Source organism: Erythrolamprus reginae, chromosome 2 (assembly GCF_031021105.1).
Source record: "Erythrolamprus reginae isolate rEryReg1 chromosome 2, rEryReg1.hap1, whole genome shotgun sequence".
NCBI classification, from domain to species: Eukaryota; Metazoa; Chordata; class Lepidosauria; order Squamata; family Dipsadidae; genus Erythrolamprus; species Erythrolamprus reginae.
Window position 1 is genome coordinate 238,195,663 of NC_091951.1, and position 21,595 is coordinate 238,217,257.

The 21,595-nt window shown below is 39.7% G+C and overlaps 1 protein-coding gene across 1 annotated transcript in view; it reads right to left on the reverse strand.

The window, feature by feature from the left end:
• The window catches only part of PCGF3 (polycomb group ring finger 3), a 78,405-nt gene that overhangs the window by 6,148 nt on the left and 50,662 nt on the right, over positions 1–21,595 (reverse strand). The window contains exons 2-4 of the mRNA XM_070736852.1: positions 16,371–16,413; positions 6,079–6,196; positions 4,381–4,490 (exon numbers count right to left, since the gene is read on the reverse strand). Coding sequence (XP_070592953.1) covers positions 4,381–4,490; positions 6,079–6,187 — 219 coding nt within the window. The 5' untranslated portion in view covers positions 6,188–6,196; positions 16,371–16,413. The remainder of the gene's footprint in view (positions 1–4,380; positions 4,491–6,078; positions 6,197–16,370; positions 16,414–21,595) is intronic.

A 21,595-nucleotide genomic window follows, 5' to 3' on the forward strand; every position in this document is an offset into this window, starting at 1 on the left:
AAGTTGATGGAAAATCCATGGTCCTGAAGGACTGACATGGTGACAGACAGGTCTGTTTTCACTTTCTCTAGGGAGTTCCCATGAATCAAAATATCATCAAGATAACATAAAATATGGATGGGAGACGCCCGGATATAGGCCGCCAGGGACCCCAAGAGCTTTGTAAAGACCCGAGGGGCCGAGGAAAGGCCAAATGGCATTGCCCTATACTGGAAATGCCTGCCTTGAAAGGAAAAACGTAAAAATTTTCTGTGGCATTTGGCTATAGGAATGTGGAGATAGGCCTCAGTGAGGTCTAAGGAGACCATGAAATCTCCCGTGTGGATGGCGGCCAAAATAGAAGATAAGGAGTGCATCTTAAACTTCCTATATTTGATGAATAGGTTTAGCTTCTTTAAGTCCAAAATAGCTCTCCAACCTCCGGAGGACTTTGGCACCATAAATAGGATGGAGTAAAATCCTAGGCCCTTCTGCCCGGACGGAACCGGTTGAATGGCTCTGATGGACAATAAATGAGAAATGGCCTCCTCCATACGGTTACAATCTGAGGAGGACCTGGGAGAAGGGCAGGAAATAAAACGTTTCGGGGGAGGAGAAACAAATTCTAACAGAAGGCCTGTTTGAACAGTGTCAATGACCCAGGGGTCCTTGGAGGTGAGACGCCAATTAGAGGCGAAATGGGCTAGGCGACCCCCTATGGGAATAGAGGAAAAATTACCATCTAGGTTTTTTTGAAGCCCTGTTAGAGGACGCTCCCCTTTGGAAGCGAAAACCTCTGCCCCTGGAGTTCCTACCTTGGGAACGAAAGCGGGGGGAATACTGACCTGGAGATCTCTGATAGGAAGCCGCTTGATCTGGCTGGCGCCCTGGGCGACGAAAGGACTGCGTTTTGGTAGCCTTTTTGGTGGTTGGGCCCAAGACTTTCTTCTTGTCCGTGGTTTCCGTGAGGAGTGGATCCAGAAGATCACCGAAAAGAAGGTCGCGCTTTAAGGGACCCTGGGATAACTGCCATTTCTGGCGTACTCCCGCTTGCCAAGGGCGAATCCATAGGAGTCTTCTTGCCGTTGTAGAAGCTGCAATAGACTTGGCAGAAAATCTAGTAGATTGCAAGGTGGCATCAGCCACGTACTGGGCAGCTGCAAAGACTTTGTTGAAGTCTTGTTGGCCTCTCAAGTCATCGGGAGGAATATGCTGTTGTAGTTGGCGAAGCCACAGAAGCATGGCTCTGGAGAAAAAGGAAGCTGCTGCAGAACTTTTAATGGCCCAGGAATCTGCGGTGAATCCTCTTTTGAGCATTTGTTCAATCCGCTTGTCCTCTGGGCGGAGGACTTCCTCCGCTTCGCCTGGCACAGCCGCTGCCGAGTGAAGGATCTTGACAGGTTCATCTGGTTTAGGAAAGGATAGGAGCTCTTCATAGGAAGAGGAAAGTTTGTACAATTTTCTGTCCTTGGTGGAGGGATTAAGGCCAGAGGCTGGGAAATCCCACTGTTTAAGTAAGGCATCTTTAAACAATTTAGGCATAGGAATTACCTCGTTATCCTCCTGTTCCTCTGTGAAGTAAGGTAAATTCTCCTCCGGGGGATCAGTGGAAGTGGAGGCTTGTTTCTCCTGAGCCGCTAATCCCGTAGAAATTCTAGCTTTGAGGAGAAGAGATTTGAATAATTGAGAAGGAAAAATAGTAATTGGAGAAGGAACCTTTATTTGGGATTCCTCATCATCTGAAAGGCCTTGAAAAGGATCCTCATCATCCTCCAAATCCTCATATTCATCCTGAGAGGAATCTGAATCCTCCTGAATAGGAGCTCTAACCGCTGGGGAGGAACCCAAGGGGCGGGAGGGACGAGGAGGAGGAGGAGGTAAGGAAAGCTCATTGATGGTAGAGAGTTTGGCATCAATGGCCTTGGACAACACAGAAAAAATAGATTGGAACTCAGGAGGTAAACTAGAAATATCAGCAGGAATGGCAGAAGAATCCCTAAAGGCCTGGGAGGATCCTGGCTGGGGGGAATCTTCAATAATATCTGGTTCCTCTGGACCTATGCCCCATAGGTTAGGTTGGGGTCTGTCTAGGTTAGGCTCATCCAGAGATAACACAGAGACCCCAGAAGGAGGTAGACTAGAAGCCTCTGGGGGGTCTTGACTACTGAGCACTTGGGCCTGTACTTTCAAACGTTTTGCTGATTTATCATGGATTCTTTGTAGGGCTAGGTCCCTTCTCTTCTCGGCCCTGGTGACCTTGGTCGAGGGGCGGGCCCCTGGAGAAGAGGAGGAAGAGGCCTGGGGGATACTAGTAATTTCATCGCCTGTAGGCCTGGCCTCTCTGGGACCTTTAGTTGTGCCTCTCTTGGGAAAAGTAGCCATAGTCTGACAATTAACAGAAGACAAGGCTGAGCCAATAACTGAATAATTAAGGAGAAGAATTTCAAGTACTTCCCAAGAGGAATGGATCCTGCTTCGAGGCCTCGAAGCTGCTGAGACTTGAGGGCAATCTGGGCAAACCCAGAGTTCGTGTCCCCAGATCCAGCGGGGCCCAGCCTCCCTAAACTTTTCAATTAAGTAAACCAAGGCACTCTGGTTGGAGGCTTAGCCGGTGGAGAATTTAGCCTGGGCGTCCCAAGGCCCGCTCCGGGATCCACGCGGTGGACTGAGGCCTACGCGGCTGGCAGAAGGCCAACACAAGAGGCCTAAATTTAAAAAGGGCGCGAAGGCCTTCGCGCCAAAAAATCGCTCCGAAATAGGATTTTTAAAAGGGAAAGCGATCGACTAAGTCCAGGAGACTAGAAGGCGTCTCACTCCGCAGGAGGTATATTAAAGCCCTTTAATCATATACAATAATAATCAATAAATCAATACTTGCACCGAGACCTCCAGGCCAAGGGATTAAAGGAATCCACAAGCGGCAGCGGGAATCGTACTCGGCAAAACCGCCGGGGGAAAACGAAACCGCAACTTCTCCAAAAGAAAAAAGCCGAGCCTCAAACGGCTGGCGCTATTCGTGCAAGTAAATAATAATGGTAAAACAATTCTTACTACTTTTGAAGGAAAGGATCGAAGGGAAGGTGTTAGAATGTTGAACGAGCTATCACAATACAACCGCAGGATATGCGAACTGAGCGAATTCTGGGGAAGGGGCGGATCCGGCAAGCTTTTTTAACACTAGGCTCAGTTCCACCGGATTGGACATGAGCAACCCATGTGACTGCTGGACCCGCTCCTTCAGTACGGAGAATCAGCCTTCATTTACTTGCTTCTTGAAGAATTACACGATGTAACAATTTTCAAAACAAAAAAATTGTTCCCAGTTGTTAAGTGTGTTTTCCTGATTGTTTGTACCTTAAATGAAGACAAAAAAGTTATTATTCCCTGTAAACTTTGCTTTTGTGGTCAGCACAATGATATTTTGAAATTGATCTATTTTTAAGGATATTTCGCAATATTTCAAGATACTTAAGAAGCTTCTGGAATTGTGAGAACTATCAAGAAGTTTCTAGAACTGTCCAGAATTATCTAGAACTTTCTGGGACTGTACAGAATTGTAGGTAGCTGTATAACTTCAGTTATATAGGGCCACTATAGCCCTTCCTGAGAGACGGAGAGACAGGATCTAATTGATTGGGATTGCATAGTAAGTGGGCAATGGCCATCACAGACAAAGGGGAATTGACCTAGACAGACAGGTGTGAATTCAATATCTATTCAGATTCTGATAACGGCAGTATTCACACTTCACCCCACACCTATTACAGGAGGAGCTTAGGAATGTAAATGTATATATTGTGTGTTACTCTGGTACCGGGTGATCAATCTTGCTCTGCTGAATCCTCAATGCACTCTTGTACTTTAATACTGCATGGAATAAAGACCATTTTTATCAAGTTTGGAGAGACATCCTTTTTCCTTACAGTGCACAGCAACTTAGTCAATTTAGATGGCATCAAGAGGTTGCATACATCCAGCAGATGCATTTTGCTACGTATGTGGCCAGTTTATAAAGACAAGAGCGAAAAACTCTGTGGAAACATCTGCTAAGATGTGTGAGGCCTACAAAGCATACTTCAGCATGCCTGTTGGTGACCAAGAGAAACCATGGGCTCCTCATTTCACATTTGAGCACTGCAAGAAAACTCTTGAAGGTAAGTGGATAAATGCTACTCTCTTAAATAGCAGATTAACTGTGCTAATATTGTAAATATCACTAGTCATTAGTGTGAAATAGGCCTAAATCAAATTCTCAATCCAAATTTTATTTTGTTTGCTTATAGGTTGGTACAGGGGAGAGAAGAGAGCCGTGCATTTTGCTATCCCAAGAATTTGGCGTGAACCAACTGATCACTCAACAAATTGCTACTTCTGCATGGTGGACCCTTCCAAACGTCGCACTGGCAAAAATGCACTGCCTGTAATGTATCCTGACATTCCTTCATCTATTGTCCCAGTACCACACTGCCCTGAACTTCCTGTACCAACACCTCCAGACAGAACTACACCACCTTCAAAAGAAAGCAGCAGGTCAGACACCAAGGAAGACGTTGAAGATCACGATTTCTCTTCATATGCAGATGAGGAGCGGAAGCCATACTACCCTAACCAAAAAGACCTCAACGATCTGATCAGAGACCTTGGTCTCACCAAGTCCAATGCTGAGCTTCTGACATCAAGGTTCAAGTAATGGAACTTATTAGATGAAAGCGTCCACAAATCAAGAAGATCATAGAGTGCAGTGAATTTCCCCAAGAAGCTGAATAGGAAGGAGAGAGCAGCTTGGAACAGTTTTGTCACAGTGGTTCGCGGCTTCCTAGGCAATCATAAAGATGAAAACTATGTACAACTGGTTCAGACTCTGATAAAGAACTATGCTGCAATGGGCTGCAGGATGTCACTCAAAATCCATATCCTTGATGCTCATCTTGATAAGTTCAAAGAGAACATGGGAGCTTATTCAGAGGAGCAAGGCGAGCGCTTTCACCAGGACATTATGAACTTTGAACGCAGTTACCAAGGACAATATAACAAAAACATGATGGGCGACTATATTTGGGGATTGATTCGTGAAACTGATTTGCACTATAGTCCTAAATCTCGGAAAACCACACACTTCTGAACAGTTTTTGGTAATCTGTGTAAATTTGCAATGCATATAGTGTTCTTAGTCTGATTGTATAAATGAGAAGATGAAAAATTGCCTGTTTCTATAGTAAAAATGCATAATTTTCATTGTCGTGGTCACAAAAGCGAAGTTTATGATGAATGTAAGCAATTTTTAACTTGTTTTAGACATAAGCAATTGGAATATAACATTTAAAAGCTGGGAACAAAATTTGTGTTACAACATCCCAATATTATGGGATTAATTAAGGAAAAATCTTTTCAGCAGGGGTAAAATGCTCCCAGTTTGCTCATGCTAGTTAGTCGGTCGTCAGAGAATCGGTCACAAAGGGAGCATGAGGCTCCATCTACCCGCCCGGATGTCACCATTCCCTCTGTGCATGCACAGAATGTTTTGTGCATGCGCAGAGGGTAGAAGGAGCCAAATGATGGCATCGGGGCAGCTGGGCTGATGACCGAGAAGCACAAGCGAACCGGGAGCATTTCATTCCTGCTTTTCAGGTATTAATATAATTGCACAACTGGCTCCCATTGGTTGCCCCATTGGTTGGTTCACTAACTTTATTGCAAGGTGAATCAAAACAGAGCTGAAAAGTGAACACCTTTTAGGCAAACCAAGTGTGGGAATTTTAGAAATAATGAAGATTCAGACAATTTCTATTCCATACAGAAGCAGGTAGAATAAAAGTGGTAAAGAATGAGATACATGCTCAACCCATCTCAGTAAATAAGCCAGCAAATAAGTTAGATATATATAATTGTGCCAACTACTGTAATTCAAAACTGTGTGAATTTCTTGGTAGAAGCCAAGACATGCATTTAAAAAGGGATTCACATATGAATAAATCATTTAAAATTAAGAGGTCTCTTAAGCATTAGCCTTTTAAATAAAAATCAAAACTAAATCCCAAATGATTATCTTTACATGAAAGTAAAAATTAATTCACAATACACCGTAATAATCATACTCACAGGTATGCAAGCATTCCGTTACAGTGGTAGCATCAATAAGATAACCATTGCAAAGGCGGCAGGTTATATGGGCATTGATGTCCCAAAGTTTAATTTTTCTTGTCAGCATCTTTGGTGTCTGTAAGAAAACCAGGATTGGTAAGTATCTTAGATATAAATATCTATTTCTTTTAAAAGATCTGACTTTGAATGCAGGAAAAAATGAAAATGATGAAAACAGTTTTCTTCTCCAAAAGACCTTATTTGAGAAAAAAAATATGGGTGGTTTAAGAATAATGTGCAACCATAAAGCTAAAAACAATGCAACAACTGTTGTTCTGGGCTTTACACTGCAAGATTTACAGCATTCCAGTCCACAAATTTTAAATCTGCCTACTTTTCAGAAACAGCAAATAAGTGAATGTACCACTTTTATCTGTAATCCATATTATGGAAAGTCTTTCAGAAAATGCTTAGCTGCTAAAAAAAATCTATAGTTTTCTGAATCATATTAGTAGTGTAAGAAAAATCCAACTCCAGTCAACATACATTTTCAGATTATAAATTTTTAGAAGAATGTACATATAAGATGAATTATTCAGTATTTTGGGAAAACTAAGTTTCTTGCTTAAATATGTTTAGGAGTTAATGGCCCACTTTTAAACTATAGAGAAATAACTTTTTTTAAATTATTTTATTTTATTTTATAATACAAAAATTCCATTTTCAATTTAAACAATGCGTTGTCAGAGTGCTTATACATACATACATCAATATTATACTTTCAAATTTAATTATATTCATTTAATATTTTTAACCTTTTTGACATTTTCCATTTTAATATTAATCATATTACCTTCAAATCAACAAAAAAGAATTATTGAAAAAATATTGAAAAATAAGCGCAAAATAATCACTGAATTATATTTGAAATTTTTTTCATTTTTCGTTCCAGAAAACATTTTAATAGAATTCTGTTTCTGAAAAAGAAATCACTGTATGTCTTTATGTAGCATTTAAAATTTGCAAGAAAGTTTTGGGAAAGTTTTGGATTTGGTTTTTTTTTTCCCAATATTATTTGGGAATATCTTCACCAGGTAGATAATTAAAAAATAAATGTCTGATGATGTACTGTGGAACTCTTTGCTTCTTTAGTTTTAAATATACCGATCTGTATGATTTTAATTATCTCCTTTCCTACTTGTAATTTTACTGCTTTTTGTTTTAAAACCTATAGCTAGCTATAACTTAAAAAATTGAAATTGTTAGTTACCCTAGGATGACCTCTTCTGGATAAAAAGGTAATTCAGAAATTTCTATATAAATGTTTATCGAAACCTTCACATCTGTCAGAAATAACATAAAAACATCTGCTTTTATTTTCTCACTGGGGGAAACTGCACCAGAGGAGACAAAATAGCCTATTAAATAATAAAGACAGGAGGAAAGTATTTTTACCATCTGCTGCAATCGGTTTCTACACAGCAGGTGTCACCAAACTAAGATGTTTTCAATAAAAATTGCTGAGACATTTTGGCTGAAAAATTGTAAATTTTTGCAATTCAGCTTTAAAATTTGATTGTAATTAAGACAGTCGATATGATTATGACCTTAAGATCAGCATACCTAAAAACCAGGGGGGTTTTCCCTGCTCAATTCGAAGTTTTTCTTTCATTTTATAAGTCACTTAAAAAACCTTGCAACTTCCCCCCTGCCCCACCCTTCTCTTTCTCTGAGCTGCTTTAACATAGAAGAGGTGGAAGCCAGCCAGCTTTCCTTAGTTGGCTGGCTGGTTTGAGCCTCACCCCTGGAATTGGGACAGGGAGGGACCATGAGGTACATTTATGGGAAAAGTAGTCCCCAGCAGAGGGAATTAAACTAGAGTGCTGGAGAGGGGACTACAGTTTCCAGCAGTTCGGAGAGAAAAAGGGAGGGGCGGCATCAGAAAAGGGGGAGGGGAATTTTAAAAGAGAGGGAACAGATTATACTAGATTATTGGAAAGGACCTTGCAGGTCATCTAGTCCAACCCTCCCGCTCAAGCAGGAGTCCCTACACCATTTCAGACAAATGGCAGTCCAATCTCCTCTTGAAAGCCTCAAGTGTTTGTGAGCTTTCACGGCCTCAAGCAAGCTTGGCGGGACCCAGAGGAAGAGCCTTCTCTGTGGCGGCCCCGGCCCTCTGGAACCAACTCCCCCCAGAGATTAGAATTGCCCCCACCCTCCTTGCCTTTCGAAAGCTGCTTAAAACCCACCTCTGCCGCCAGGCATGGGGGAACTGAGATACACTTTCCCCCTAGGCTTTTACAATTTTATGCATGGTATGTCTGTATGCATGATTGGTTTTTATATAATGGGTTTTTAACTGTTTTTAGTATTGGATTTTGTTATATACTGTTTTATTGCTGTTGTTAGCCGCCCCGAGTCTGCAAAGAAAGAAAGAAAGAAAGAAAGAAGGAAGGAAGGAAGGAAGGAAGGAAGGAAGGAAGGAAGGAAGGAAGGAAGGAAAGAAAGAAAGAAAGAAAGAAAGAAAGAAAGAAAGAAAGAAAGAAAGAAAGAAAGAAAGAAAGAAAGAAAGCTGTTCCACTGGTTGATTGCTTTCACTGTCAGAAAGTTTCTTCTTATTTCCAGGTTGAATCTCTCCTTGGTCAGTTTCCGTCCATTACTCCTTGTCTGGCCTTCTGATGCCTTGGAAAACAGTCTGACCTCCTCCTCTGTGTTGCAGCCCCCCCCCCCAAGTATTGTAAGACTGCTATCATGTCACTCTTGATCCTTCTCTTCGCCAGACCAGCCATGCCCAGTTCCTGCAACCGCTCTTCCTATGTTTTAGTCTCCAGCCTCCTTATCATCCTGGTTGCTCTCTTCTCCATTTTCTCTAGAGTTTCAAAGTCCTTTTTGTAATGTGGTGACCAAAACCAAATGCAGTGCACTAGGTGTGGTCTAACTAAGGCTTTATTGAGTGGTATTAGTACCTCCCTAATTCTGTTGTGGTTGGCTCTGGCCCAGCTCCTGCCCCAAGGAATGTGGAGGTGGATGCAGGGGAAACATGTCACAGGCCTGTTTTATTGCCGACAGAGTCAGGTAGTGCAGTTTCCTCGCACGAAGAGGAAGGTGAGGGTGACTTGGAAGAGGGGGGGGCTTGGCACACAGCCCAGGAAGCCAATCTCCATTATCTTCGGTCAATTCGGATGAGGAAGTGTTAGACCCACGCAGGGGCAGAATTATGCATCAAAGAGACCAATTGAAGAAATATTATAGGAGATAAGAGAGGCCACCTGTGTTTGGGTGGGACTCCAGCAATTAGAGCTGCTGATATAAATAGCAGCGTGCTGGCTTGGCCATTGTGGAAGATTATCTGATCGTTGTTTCTTCAGGACCGTGCCTTGCTGTTTCCGGACTTTCTTTGTTGTTTTTTCACGACTTTGAAACCAAAGTTTTTTTTAAGATTTTTTGACTTGAAACTAGTTAGAAATTGTTATATGATATTAATTTTTATTTCCCTATTAGATATTTTTTGTATTAGTAGCATCGAATTAGATATTCAATCGTGTATTCCTTTTTCTGTATCTGCATTTATACTTTTGAGAAGAGCAGGGATGATACATCCCTACATTGTATGTTAAATGTTTGTAAGTCTGTATGTTTTTTTAAAGAAAATTAATAAAAAAATATGGAAAAAAAAAATGAAACCAAAGCAGATCAAAGTGTGTGTGTCTCACTTCGTGGAAGAAGGAGGGCTGTGACGTTTCTTCACAGCTGCTAGCTAAGTACTTAAGGACTGATTAAGGGGATTGTACAGCCTACAAGGTTGTTTTGGGACAAGTGCTCTTTGCAATACAAAAAGGGTGCTTTGTTTCTTTTGAATTTTGTGATAAAGAACATTGTTTTTGAACTTTCAAATGTGTGTATCTGAAATTTTTACCCTTGAATTTTCGGGAGACTCATACCATAGAGCCCAGCAGAACAAGTTCTAGATTGTATCTCTCTATTAATGCAATTTAGGATTGCATTGGCTTTTTTGGCTGCCGCAGAAAGAGAAAAGGGCATACTACTATGGGAAAGGAGGCTCGACTTTAGAATGAGAGAGAAATTGCCACCCCAAGGAAGAGGGACTGCTATGCCTCAGCCTGAAGACTGTAACCTAGCTGCCACAAGAGGGGTGGCATTCTTATCCAAAGCATGGTTCTGGAATAGCTGTATCTTTGGTTCAATGGAACTCCTGAGCCATTGTCCCTGGCTGGAAGAAGTGGGGTCCAGAAGCCTCTCACTGGGCTTACAGAGGACATGTCTGTAAGACAACAGGATTAATGAGGGACCATTTGGCCAAAGGACAGTCTTTGGGACATATATGCATGTTTTCACTAAATCCTCCAACCTTTATGCTGGCCATTGCTATGCCACATCAGAGGCACTGGGACGTTTTTCATTTGTGCAATGTTTAACATTTGACACTATTGTGCTGTTTAATCTGATTTTATCTTGAGGGCCACCATTTTGATATATAGAAACATAGAAACATAGAAGACTGACGGCAGAAAAAGACCTCATGGTCCATCTAGTCTGCCCTTATACTATTTCCTGTATTTTATCTTACAATAGATATATGTTTATCCCAGGCATGTTTAAATTCAGTTACTGTGGATTTACCAACCACGTCTGCTGGAAGTTTGTTCCAAGGATCTACTACTCTTTCAGTGAAATAATATTTTCTCACGTTGCTTTTGATCTTTCCCCCAACTAACTTCAGATTGTGTCCCCTTGTTCTTGTGTTCACTTTCCTATTAAAAACACTTCCCTCCTGAACCTTATTTAACCCTTTAACATATTTAAATGTTTCGATCATGTCCCCCCTTTTCCTTCTGTCCTCCCGACTATACAGATTGAGTTCATTAAGTCTTTCCTGATACGTTTTATTCTTAAGACCTTCCACCATTCTTGTAGCCCATCTTTGGACCCGTTCAATTTTGTCAATATCTTTTTGTAGGTGAGGTCTCCAGAACTGAACACAGTATTCCAAATGTGGTCTCACCAGCACTCTATATAAGGGGATCACAATCTCCCTCTTCCTGCTTGTTATACCTCTAGCTATGCAGCCAAGCATCCTACTTGCTTTTCCTACTGCCCGACCACACTGCTCACCCATTTTGAGACTGTCAGAAATCACTACCCCTAAATCCTTCTCTTCTGAAGTTTTTGCTAACACAGAACTGCCAATGCAATACTCAGATTGAGGATTCCTTTTCCTCAAGTGCATTATTTTACATTTGGAAACATTAAACTGCAGTTTCCATTGCTTTGACCATTTATCTAGTAAAGCTAAATCATTTACCATATTACAGACCCCTCCAGGAATATCAACCCTATTGTTGTGTCATTGTGTGTCTATTGCATTGATACTTGTTGCCATTATCTGTAGTTGTTGCTTAGTTTGATTTTATTTTAAGGACCACTATTTTAATTTGCTTGCTGGGTTATTTTGTTTGTTTATTGCACTGGCAATAGCTGCTGTTTAATTTTATTTTCTCTTAACAGCTATTATTTTAATTAAAGGCCATAATGCTCTCTAAGGTGTGTTGGTATGCCTGAGCTAGGTGGGGCTGGTCACCTAGGAAAAGGGATAGAAGGGCCAAATTGTTAGCATCCCCTTTGAAAAAAGCACTGCATATACAGTATTTACATCATCCCTTCTTTATCAAATATATATAAAATGATTTAGAAGTACCAAGAACCAGGTTTGAGTAGAAAAAAAATGCACAATCTTCAAATGATTCACATTCCTTTTCTATTCTCCTTTCAGAGAATTTCTTCAAAATGCTAATTTATTTTAAATAAAAATGTACACCCATCAAGCAAAACATTTTTATGTTAAAATTCTCAAGGAATTCTGCATGTCTCAAGTCCTGAGGAATTCACACAAAATTGTGATGTGGTAATCAATGAGCTTTTCACATATCTAATAAAATATAAATATAAGAGCTAACAAAAAAGCCTCTTTTATTGGCTTATCTTCTTTTCTCTAGGATCAGCCAAATGTTTATATAACAAGATTTAACCATTATCATTCCCTCACCAGCTAATGTTACAAGCTAATTACACATTGTGCAAGGAAATAAACAAAGATGCAAGCCATCTACTTAATCCAAAGTACAATGAAAGATACTTTCTAAAATCCACAATAAGTAAACAGTGTACCATGGATCTGAGGTTATCCAATGCCCAGGGGTTAAAAACTGAACAAATAAATCTAATCCTCAAAAACATAAATTAATCCTACCTAATGTATGAAAATAGAAAATTCAGTTGCTTCAGGAAAAGTAAGACATGAATTGAAGTTGGGCTAGCAACTGTAATGGGATCAATCTGCAATCAGGAGTACAGTATTTAATAATCCAACTGTCAGAGAATTTATAGAAACATAGAAACATAGAAGACTGACGGCAGAAAAAGACCTCATGGTCCATCTAGTCTGCCCTTATACTATTTCCTGTATTTTATCTTACAATTGATATATGTTCAACCCAGGCATGTTTAAATTCAGTTACTGTGGATTTACCAACCACGTCTGCTGGAAGTTTGTTCCAAGGATCTACTACTCTTTCAGTAAAATAATATTTTCTCATGTTGCCTTTGATCATTCCCCCAACTAACTTCAGATTGTGTCCCCTTGTTCTTGTGTTCACTTTCCTATTAAAAACACTTCCCTCCTGAACCTTATTTAACCCTTTAACATATTTAAATGTTTCGATCATGTCCCCCCTTTTCCTTCTGTCCTCCAGACTATACAGATTGAGTTCATTAAGTCTTTCCTGATACGTTTTATGCTTAAGACCTTCCACCATTCTTGTAGCCCGTCTTTGGACCCATTCAATTTTGTCAAGCTTTGTGAAGTTTTTGCTAACACAGAACTGCCAATACAATACTCAGATTGAGGATTCCTTTTCCCCAAGTGCATTATTTTACATTTTGGAAAAATTATCATTTACAATCCTCATCCTAGTCTGTTGATGACTGCTTTGGTATCTTAAGAACTAAACCCTCTCCAATACTGTTTCTACGAAAAACTGCATTTTCTGTTGAGCAAGTGAAAAAGCAATTTTCACTGAGTAATGGCACTAAGAAAATATTGGAAAGTTCATTACATCTGAAAATGCAACTATGAAACAAGCATGCAAGTGTATGGACTTATATTTTATATCAAATTATTAATGATACCCACACAGGTGTAGAAAGAAGATCATGTTGGCTCATACCAAAGAGCTATTGAGTCCAGCATTCTGTTTCCATGGTGGCCAATCAAATGCCAACAGGAAACTGACCAGCAGAACATGAGCACAATGTTGTGCATGTTCTCTATGACACTGAATTTGAGAAACTTACTGACTGATATTACAGGTGATATACAGTATACACCCATTTCATATAGCAGTCACATCCCATCCTGATCAAACTGAAGATACAGTATTCAAGACCATGCATGGAAAAAAGCAGAGAAAAGCTTAATCGTAGTTCTCCCAGGTTGTACCTGGCGTAGTCCTGAGATACTCTTTGTTCCTTACAATGGCAATTTTTTAAGCTATTTTTCAATTTATCAGCAATAGTTGTTGTTGTTATTCTCCCCCACCCTCCTACCCACCCACCCACCCAAATAGCATAAAATTGCAGTGCTTGCTTTCAGAGAAAGACAGTCAACACATTTTGTTCATTTCCTTATGTTTGCCTTGTTACATAATATATATATTTAAAACCTTGTATTTGGCCTAATTTCTCAACTGAAGCAAACAAGATACATATGTATATGTATAAATGTATGTGTGTGTGTATACATATAAATGTATGTGTATATGTATATGAATATGTATATATCTTGTGTGTATATATACATAGCTCAAAAAAATAAAGGGAACGCTCAAAGAACACCTCCTAGATCTGAATGAATGAAATATTCTCATTGAATGCTTTGTTCTGTATAAAGTTGAATGTGCACAACAGCATGTGAAATTGATTGTCAATCAGTATTGCTTCCTAAGTGGACAGTTTGATTTCACAGATGTTTGATTTACTTGGAGTTATATTGTGTTGTTTAAGTGTTCCCTTTACTTCTTTGAGCAGTGTCACACCCACACACACATATATATGGTTGATTTTCTGTCGAAATCACCCTGGTATTCCCAAATGTGGGAGGAAGCGACTTTGCTTTCCTTTGGCCTCTTGGCCCCATGCAGGGGTCATTCCAAAGCAGATAATTTTTTTTCTTGGGGGAGGGAGAAGAATAAAAAAAAGGTTTGGATAAAACTCTAATAACTTCCCTCTTTTATTTCTAAACCAAGACTCCATTTCTGTCCCATGTTTCACCAACTGTGTAAACATGGATATTTTACATGATGATAGCATGAAAATGAGACTGCAGCAATTATTTTACAAATCTGTGTGGCTTGTACATTTATGTAAATGCAGTTATCAAAGTACTATTTCTAAAATATTAGTGACCAATCCTAAACTGATAAATCACCTGTTGTTTTGCTAATTCCCAATTTACAGCCACAGGAAAGAACGTGCATTTTATTTTGAAATATCTGCAAGATGAATGCCCACCCACAGAGTTGACTGTATACCCTATTGCTTTGTGAGTCACTTTGTGTGACTAGTAGCTTGGAAGAACTTCCTTTTTAACAGTTAAGGCTCCTTTCAGAGGTGTGTCTACATTGACTGCAACTGAACTTTTCTCTAGATCTGCATGGGAAATGAAGCAATTTTCCCATAGATTTATTAAGTGTTTCAATTCCCCCAGTATTTCTTGTTAATGATTACATTATTTTGAATATTCTTCCTCCGATGCCTGATGTAACTACAAAAAAAGGTTACTTGTTAAACTTTGTGCGACATGTCAAAACCAGTAGCCTGAAAGAACACTTGCCAGTAACAGGAATTCCCTAATTCCTATTAGCAGGATGAGTGATATGGGAAAATTCAAATATTTTTCTGTTATATTTAATATTTAAATTTACATTTAAATAGGTTTTAGGAGTTCAACTGAAACACTTTCACACATCAAATATTATGATTAAAACAATGAAATTATTCCTTTTTAGTTTCATCATAGCAATCATGCTGTAGCATTTGAAGCCAATTTATAGCTGGCCTGGGGGGGGGGGGGGACAGGATGTTCATGTTAGAAACATTATAGCCATAGTAGGTGAAAACATAGTAATGTTACTTGTATATATCAAAAATAAACATTCCCTAATGAGAAAGTCAGAGGTCTTCAAACTTGGCAACTTTAAGACTTGTGGATTTCAACTCCCAGAATTCTCCAGCTAGCAGAGCTGGTTGGAGAATTCTGGGAGTTGAAGTCCACAAGACTTAAAGTTGCCAAGTGTGGAGAGCCCTGCTTTAAGTTATAACTAGATCTCAAAAGGGTTTTGATTTTTTTAAAAACAGTTAAGTTTTAATATATATTTTTTTCTGAAAAAAATTCAGAATGCCTTTTAGTACAGTGATACCTCATCTCACGAACTTAATTGGTTCCGGGATGAGGTTTGTAAGGTGAAAAGTTTGTAAGTTGAAACAGTGTTTCCCATAGGAATCAATGGAAAAGCGATTAATGCGTGCAAGCCCAAAACTCACCCCTTTTGCCAGCCGAAGCGCCCGTTTTTGTGCTGCTGGGATTTCCCTAAGGCTCCCCTCCATGGGAAACCCTACCTCTGGACTTCCGTGCTTTTGTGATGCTGCAGAAGAATCCCAGCAGCACAAAAACGGGTGCTTCGCTGGCAACGGAAGTCCGGAGGTGGGGTTTCCCAGCGAGGGGAGCCTCAATGATATTGCAGCATTGCAAAAACACAGAAGTCCTCGAAACCCCACCTCTGGAGTTCCGTGTTTTTGTGATGCTGCTATTTCGCTGAGGCTCCCCTCACTGGGAAACCCCACCTCCAGACTTCCGTTGCCAGTGAAGCACCTGTTTTTGTGCTGCTGGGATTCCCCTACAGCATCGCAAAAACACAGAAGTCCGGAGGTGGTGTTTCCCATGGAGGGGAGCCTCAAGGGAATCCCAACAGCGCAAAAATGGGCACTTCGCTGGCAACAGAAGTCCGGAGGCGGGGCATCCCAGTGGCGGTGGCTTGGGTTTGTAAGGTGAAAATAGTTTGGAAGTAGGGGCAAAATAATCTTAAACTCCGGGTTTGTATCTCGAAAAGTTTGTATGACAAGGGGTTTGTAAGACGAGGTATCACTGTATATGTATTTGAAGGAGGTTGTAGAATTCAATCAGAAAAAAACTCTTCACATACTGAGGAGAAAGTATTATTTTTCTCTAAACATACCTCTTAAAACAGCATTTCTTTTCAGTGTCTGCCATCCAGAGACCTGAAAAGATAGAAAAACAAGTTCTGAAAATGAACACTGTAGCTACTTAGAATACATTGAAGAAAATTCAACAGTATTTTATTAATAGACAAATATTAGATGAACAAATATTTGTTTTTAATATGAAAATGATTAATTTCTGCTAGAAATCAGTGGCTACAATCTACTCTGAATTAAGCATTGCTTAATAAAACTGATGCCATTCTTCCTACCACCACAGGGTGACAGAAATGAGAAGACTAATGTTTTTCTATCAAACTTTCGTCAGCTTAAAATCAAGTAGATTTTGACCTAACTTTGATATCAAACAGCCAGTACATTTTGTGATGTGAAGTAGCACATTCAAGAAAACATCTCCCAACATCCATAGGATGCTAATTCATCCCAATATTTAAAGTCTAAATATATTTCTTGTATCAAGTTAAATAACTGATGTACTCTGCCAAAACATACTCTCACGTTTATATTCCATATGTTTTCCCAAGGAAAAGACAAACACAAATTCAGCTCTATGCAAAACAAACTTTAAAACCAAAGTGAGCAAACAACAGTGTAGCACTTGACTGTTAATTACTTAAAATGGTTTAAAAGAGGTACTCAAGGGCTAATAAAACTATTAACTAATAATGAGAGCCAGTAATAAATGGGAGGCCCCTAGAAAGGGCTGTTCACTTTTACCTGGATATGAAGCGCTATTTCTGAATAAGTTTAGCTTTAACTTACGGCTCCAACCTCAGTTTTGAAAGGCAAGGGCTGTATTTGTTTGTTTGTTTTTTTAAAAAAATATTGTGTGTGCCTTCTATCACTTCCCCAGCTCCTGTGCACATAGTAAGCCTTTTGACCAAAATTTCACAAACAAGATTCAAGACCAGGGATGTAAAGAAATATCTTGAGAGGACTTTTCCAGGTTTCCTTAATTCTGTCAAAATAAAGCCAAAACCTTCAGAATGAATTACAAACCAGCAAACAATTGACCAACATATACTCAAATAGCCTTCAGAATTATCATTCTTTTTAAATGAAAGAAACTATTTGTCTTCGAGGTCTACAAGATTTCATAGATCTTCCAGTTCTGCCTTTCAACAAAGTCACTGCATATACAGGATATACTGTATACAAGATGATTAATGTTAATCACATTAATAATATTTTTAATTGGATATCTATTTATCCAACAAAAAGGAACCACTCATGGATTTACATTTTGCATTATGTAAGTGATCACCTAAAAATGTGGGACCAATAATTTTCAAAAAAAACCTCTTATCATTAAAAGAATAATAGAGCTAGGACTGACTATGGTCAGATGCTAAAATGGTTAAGGTATTTTACTCTGAAGAAATCGGCTACTGCAGTTCCTTATACAGGCAGTTCCTTATATAGGTAGTCCTCAGCTTAGAACCAAAAAATTAAGACGAGTTTTTCCCCATTTCATGATCTTTCTTGCCACGATTGTGAATCACTGCAGGTGCCGAATTAGTAATCTAGGTTGCAAAAGGGGATCACATGATCTTGGGATACCACAACGGTCGTAAATATGAACCAGTTGCCAAGAAGCTTAATTTTGATCACCCGATCATGAGGATGCTTCAAATGTCGAAACTGTGAAACAGCCAGTGCTGTTGCAACTTTAAATGGTCACTTAATGAACTATTGTCAATCGAGAACCACCTGTAGATGGCATGTTTGTTCTTTTTATTTTATTTTTATTTATTTATTAGATTTGTATGCCGCCCCTCTCCGAAGACTCGGGGCGGCTAACAACAATATAAAAAGACAATGTAAACAAATCTAATATTAAAAAACAAGCTAAACCCCCCCCCCCCCCAATTTAAAGAACCACTCATACATACAAACATACCATGTATAAATTCTATAAGCCTAGGGGGAAGGGAAATTTCAATTCCCCCATGCCTGACGACAGAGGTGGGTTTTAAGGAGCTTGCAAAAGGCAAGGAGAGTGGAGGCAACTCTGATATCTGGGGGGAGCTGGTTCCAAAGGGTCAGGGCCGCCACAGAGAAGGCTCTTCTCTTGGGTCCCGACAAACGACATTGCTTAGTCGACGGGACCCGGAGAAGGCCAACTCTGTGGGACCTAACCTTTGCTTCAGTTGCGCACCTTCTGCACATGTGTTTTGTTCACGCACACAGCTTACACACATGCAGACAAACGGCTTCAAAATATGCCTAAATAGGGCAGTATAGCGCTGAGGTGGGGGTGCAGGCCCACCCGCAGGCCGCTACTACCAGTTTGCCCAAACCGGTCTAAACCGGCTGAATACAACCACAGATCTGTATATATACATCAATGCACTCTTCAAGAGCACGGAAACATTTTACCACACTTGGCTGAATCCTTAATAAGATTATTTGTAAAAGCTATTAACAAATGAGTCCCAGTCGCTTTCATAGTAAGCTGATTCTCTGATAAACATTTGGTTTAGTTCACCTTGCTGATGGTAGTTACACAGAGAGAGAGAAAGACACACACAAACCCATCTACAAGACAGTGGTGGTTAAAAGTTCATGTACTTTGCCACACATTCTTCTCAATTAAAAAATGAGAGATGTAATCTTTTGGACTTTTTTAAAGTTCTCTTTATCTTGCTTTGCGACAGACCTGGGCAAGAGGAGGTCCTTGGGCCGCATCCAGCCCGCCCGCTATCTGTGACCGGTCCACGGAGGTCGGGGTCCACTCCAGTGCGAGGATGAAAGAGCTCACTGTGTCTGCCGGGACTCCTCCAGTTCCTGTTTTCCTGATGCATCATGAGGAAAGCAGGAACCGGAGGAGTCCCGGCAGATGCGGTGAGCTCTTTCATCCTCGCACTGGAGCAGACCCCAACCTCCTACCGAGAGCGGTCAAGCACAGAAATCATGCAAACACTCCAGCACAGTGATTGCATATACTGTATATAAATGGTATATACAGTATTGGGTAGAACTGAGTTAATTATATTAGTCCGGCCCTCTAAAACCATCCCAATTTCTCATGCAGCCCCCATGGCAAAATTAATTGCCCACTCCTGCTTTAGGACATGGTTAGAGAACAAATCACATTTTAGGTCATATTTAGGCAGAAATATTGAAATTTCAAAAGGGTCCACAAATGAGAGAGAGACAGACAGACAGAGAGAGACAGAGACAGAGAAACAGAGAGAGACAGAGACAGAGAGATAGATAGAGAGAAAGAGAGAGAGAGAGAGAGAGAGAGAGAATGTAAGTTTTGACTAAACAATCACAAATGACCAATTAAGCATCATTTATTCAAAGACATCCTTTATTACATAATCATTTCCTTCACCTTCTTCTCAGCATCCTTTAGTGAACGGATGGTGCCAAAGAAATGGATCAGAACTGGCTGGTTAATTAAGTGGTGTAAAAAAGTCTAGCCTCATTTATCTGCAAAGAGGATAAACACAGTGGGAGGGAAGAAAACTGATATCAACCTCCCCTAGTCATATTATCAATCAACCTACTGGTAAATAGGTTGGTGACCACACCCTGCACTTCTTACTTTTTGGATGAAAAGAAGAAACAAGCCCATATCCAAAATGGAAAGGAAGGGCAGAGTTCAACTTATCAGATCATTGGAAAACAATTGTACAAAAACACTGGAATCTTTTGATACTTAAAAAATGGGGCTACTAATTTTGGGGGCAAATGAGTAAAAAGCTAAACTCAAAGATGCACATACTGTAGCATTATACTACATACTAATAGAGTTCTGATACTACTAGTATAACTGTCATAAAGCTAAAAACAAATTTCAATGTAATATTGGTAAGGGGGGAACATTCAGGCACAAAAAAGGGCTCCAGATGGCTCCGCTTTCCCCCCCCCCAAAGATTCTGAATGCAGATGGATGGATGGATGGGTGGGTGGGTGGGTGGGTGGGTGGGTGGACGGATGGACGGATGGACTGACAGACAGACAAACACCTGCATGCCACCACAACTTCAATCTCTTCTAGTTTACTAAGGTGTGATCAATGCTCATAAAATCCTTGAAAGGAGAAGTTGTGATGTAAAAAAAGTGCTTCGTGTGCCAATATTACTTCCTCTTAGAAATATTGCAAGTTTCTGACTATCTGAGAGGTGTTGCTCCATCCATTTAAGCTTTCTGTAAATGTACGAGAATTCTTTCATCAGCAACTTGTTCAATTCAGTCAATAATGCAGGCAATTTTATGAAGACAGCAGTGACTTTGGCAAATTTAACTTCTTTTACAAGAAGTTTATTATTGGCTTTCTGTGCCAATAATAAAAATATAGAAGTGACAGGTTAAGATGAAAAGTAAACTCTATCATAAATTCAGAAGCAGAGTTAGCTTTCTTTTACACCTGGAATGCATACAACGTCCTATGGTCTCCCATTCTATAGTGCTATCCAAGTTTGAACCTGCTTAACTTTTTGAGATCAGTTAAAGTTGCTTAAGCACTGCCACATACATGTTCGGACAACATATGGAGTCCACAGTTTTTGTTACGATTCACAGAATTGCTCCCAGAATTGCAGCTAAAATCTTTTCAAAAAATAACACAGCAAGAAAATAATTAAATAACCATATTAAATGATCTTGATTAAAGTTTAATTAAATTTAAATTTAATATTTTATTCTGGTCACACTCACTACTTCCTACTATGTCCTACTTCTTGGCAATGCAGCTCCTGTTAAGGCAACAGAAAATTAAGAATAACCCTTAGCCTAAACACCCAGGTCAACTACTTGTTCAATTGTTTTAATAAGAGGAGCTAACACTAGAACAGGACCTCATTAATCAGAGATACAACAAGTAGCTTGCTTCTTGTACTTCCTTTACAAAGATACTTAATTTGAATTACTGTTCTTCAAGAGGTCTCAACAACAAAGATGTACAACAGGAGCAAACCACTTTACACCCTCCAAGTGTTTTAGATTACACTTCATGGCGTCTGTAATTATTGGTCATTTTAACTGTGGATTATAAAACAAAGTACAATAAAAAGGGAGGGTACCACATTGTCTGGAGAAGCAGAAAAGAAAGCTTAATTTATTCTGGTTTGTGGCTAAAGAAAAGCTAGATATAATGCCTTGCATTCACAAAGAAGAGAGTGATGTAAATCTAAAATCTAAAATCCAGCTCAGGAAGCTCAAACTACCCAAGGAGCTGCTGATACAGTTCTACAGAGGAATCGTTGAGTCT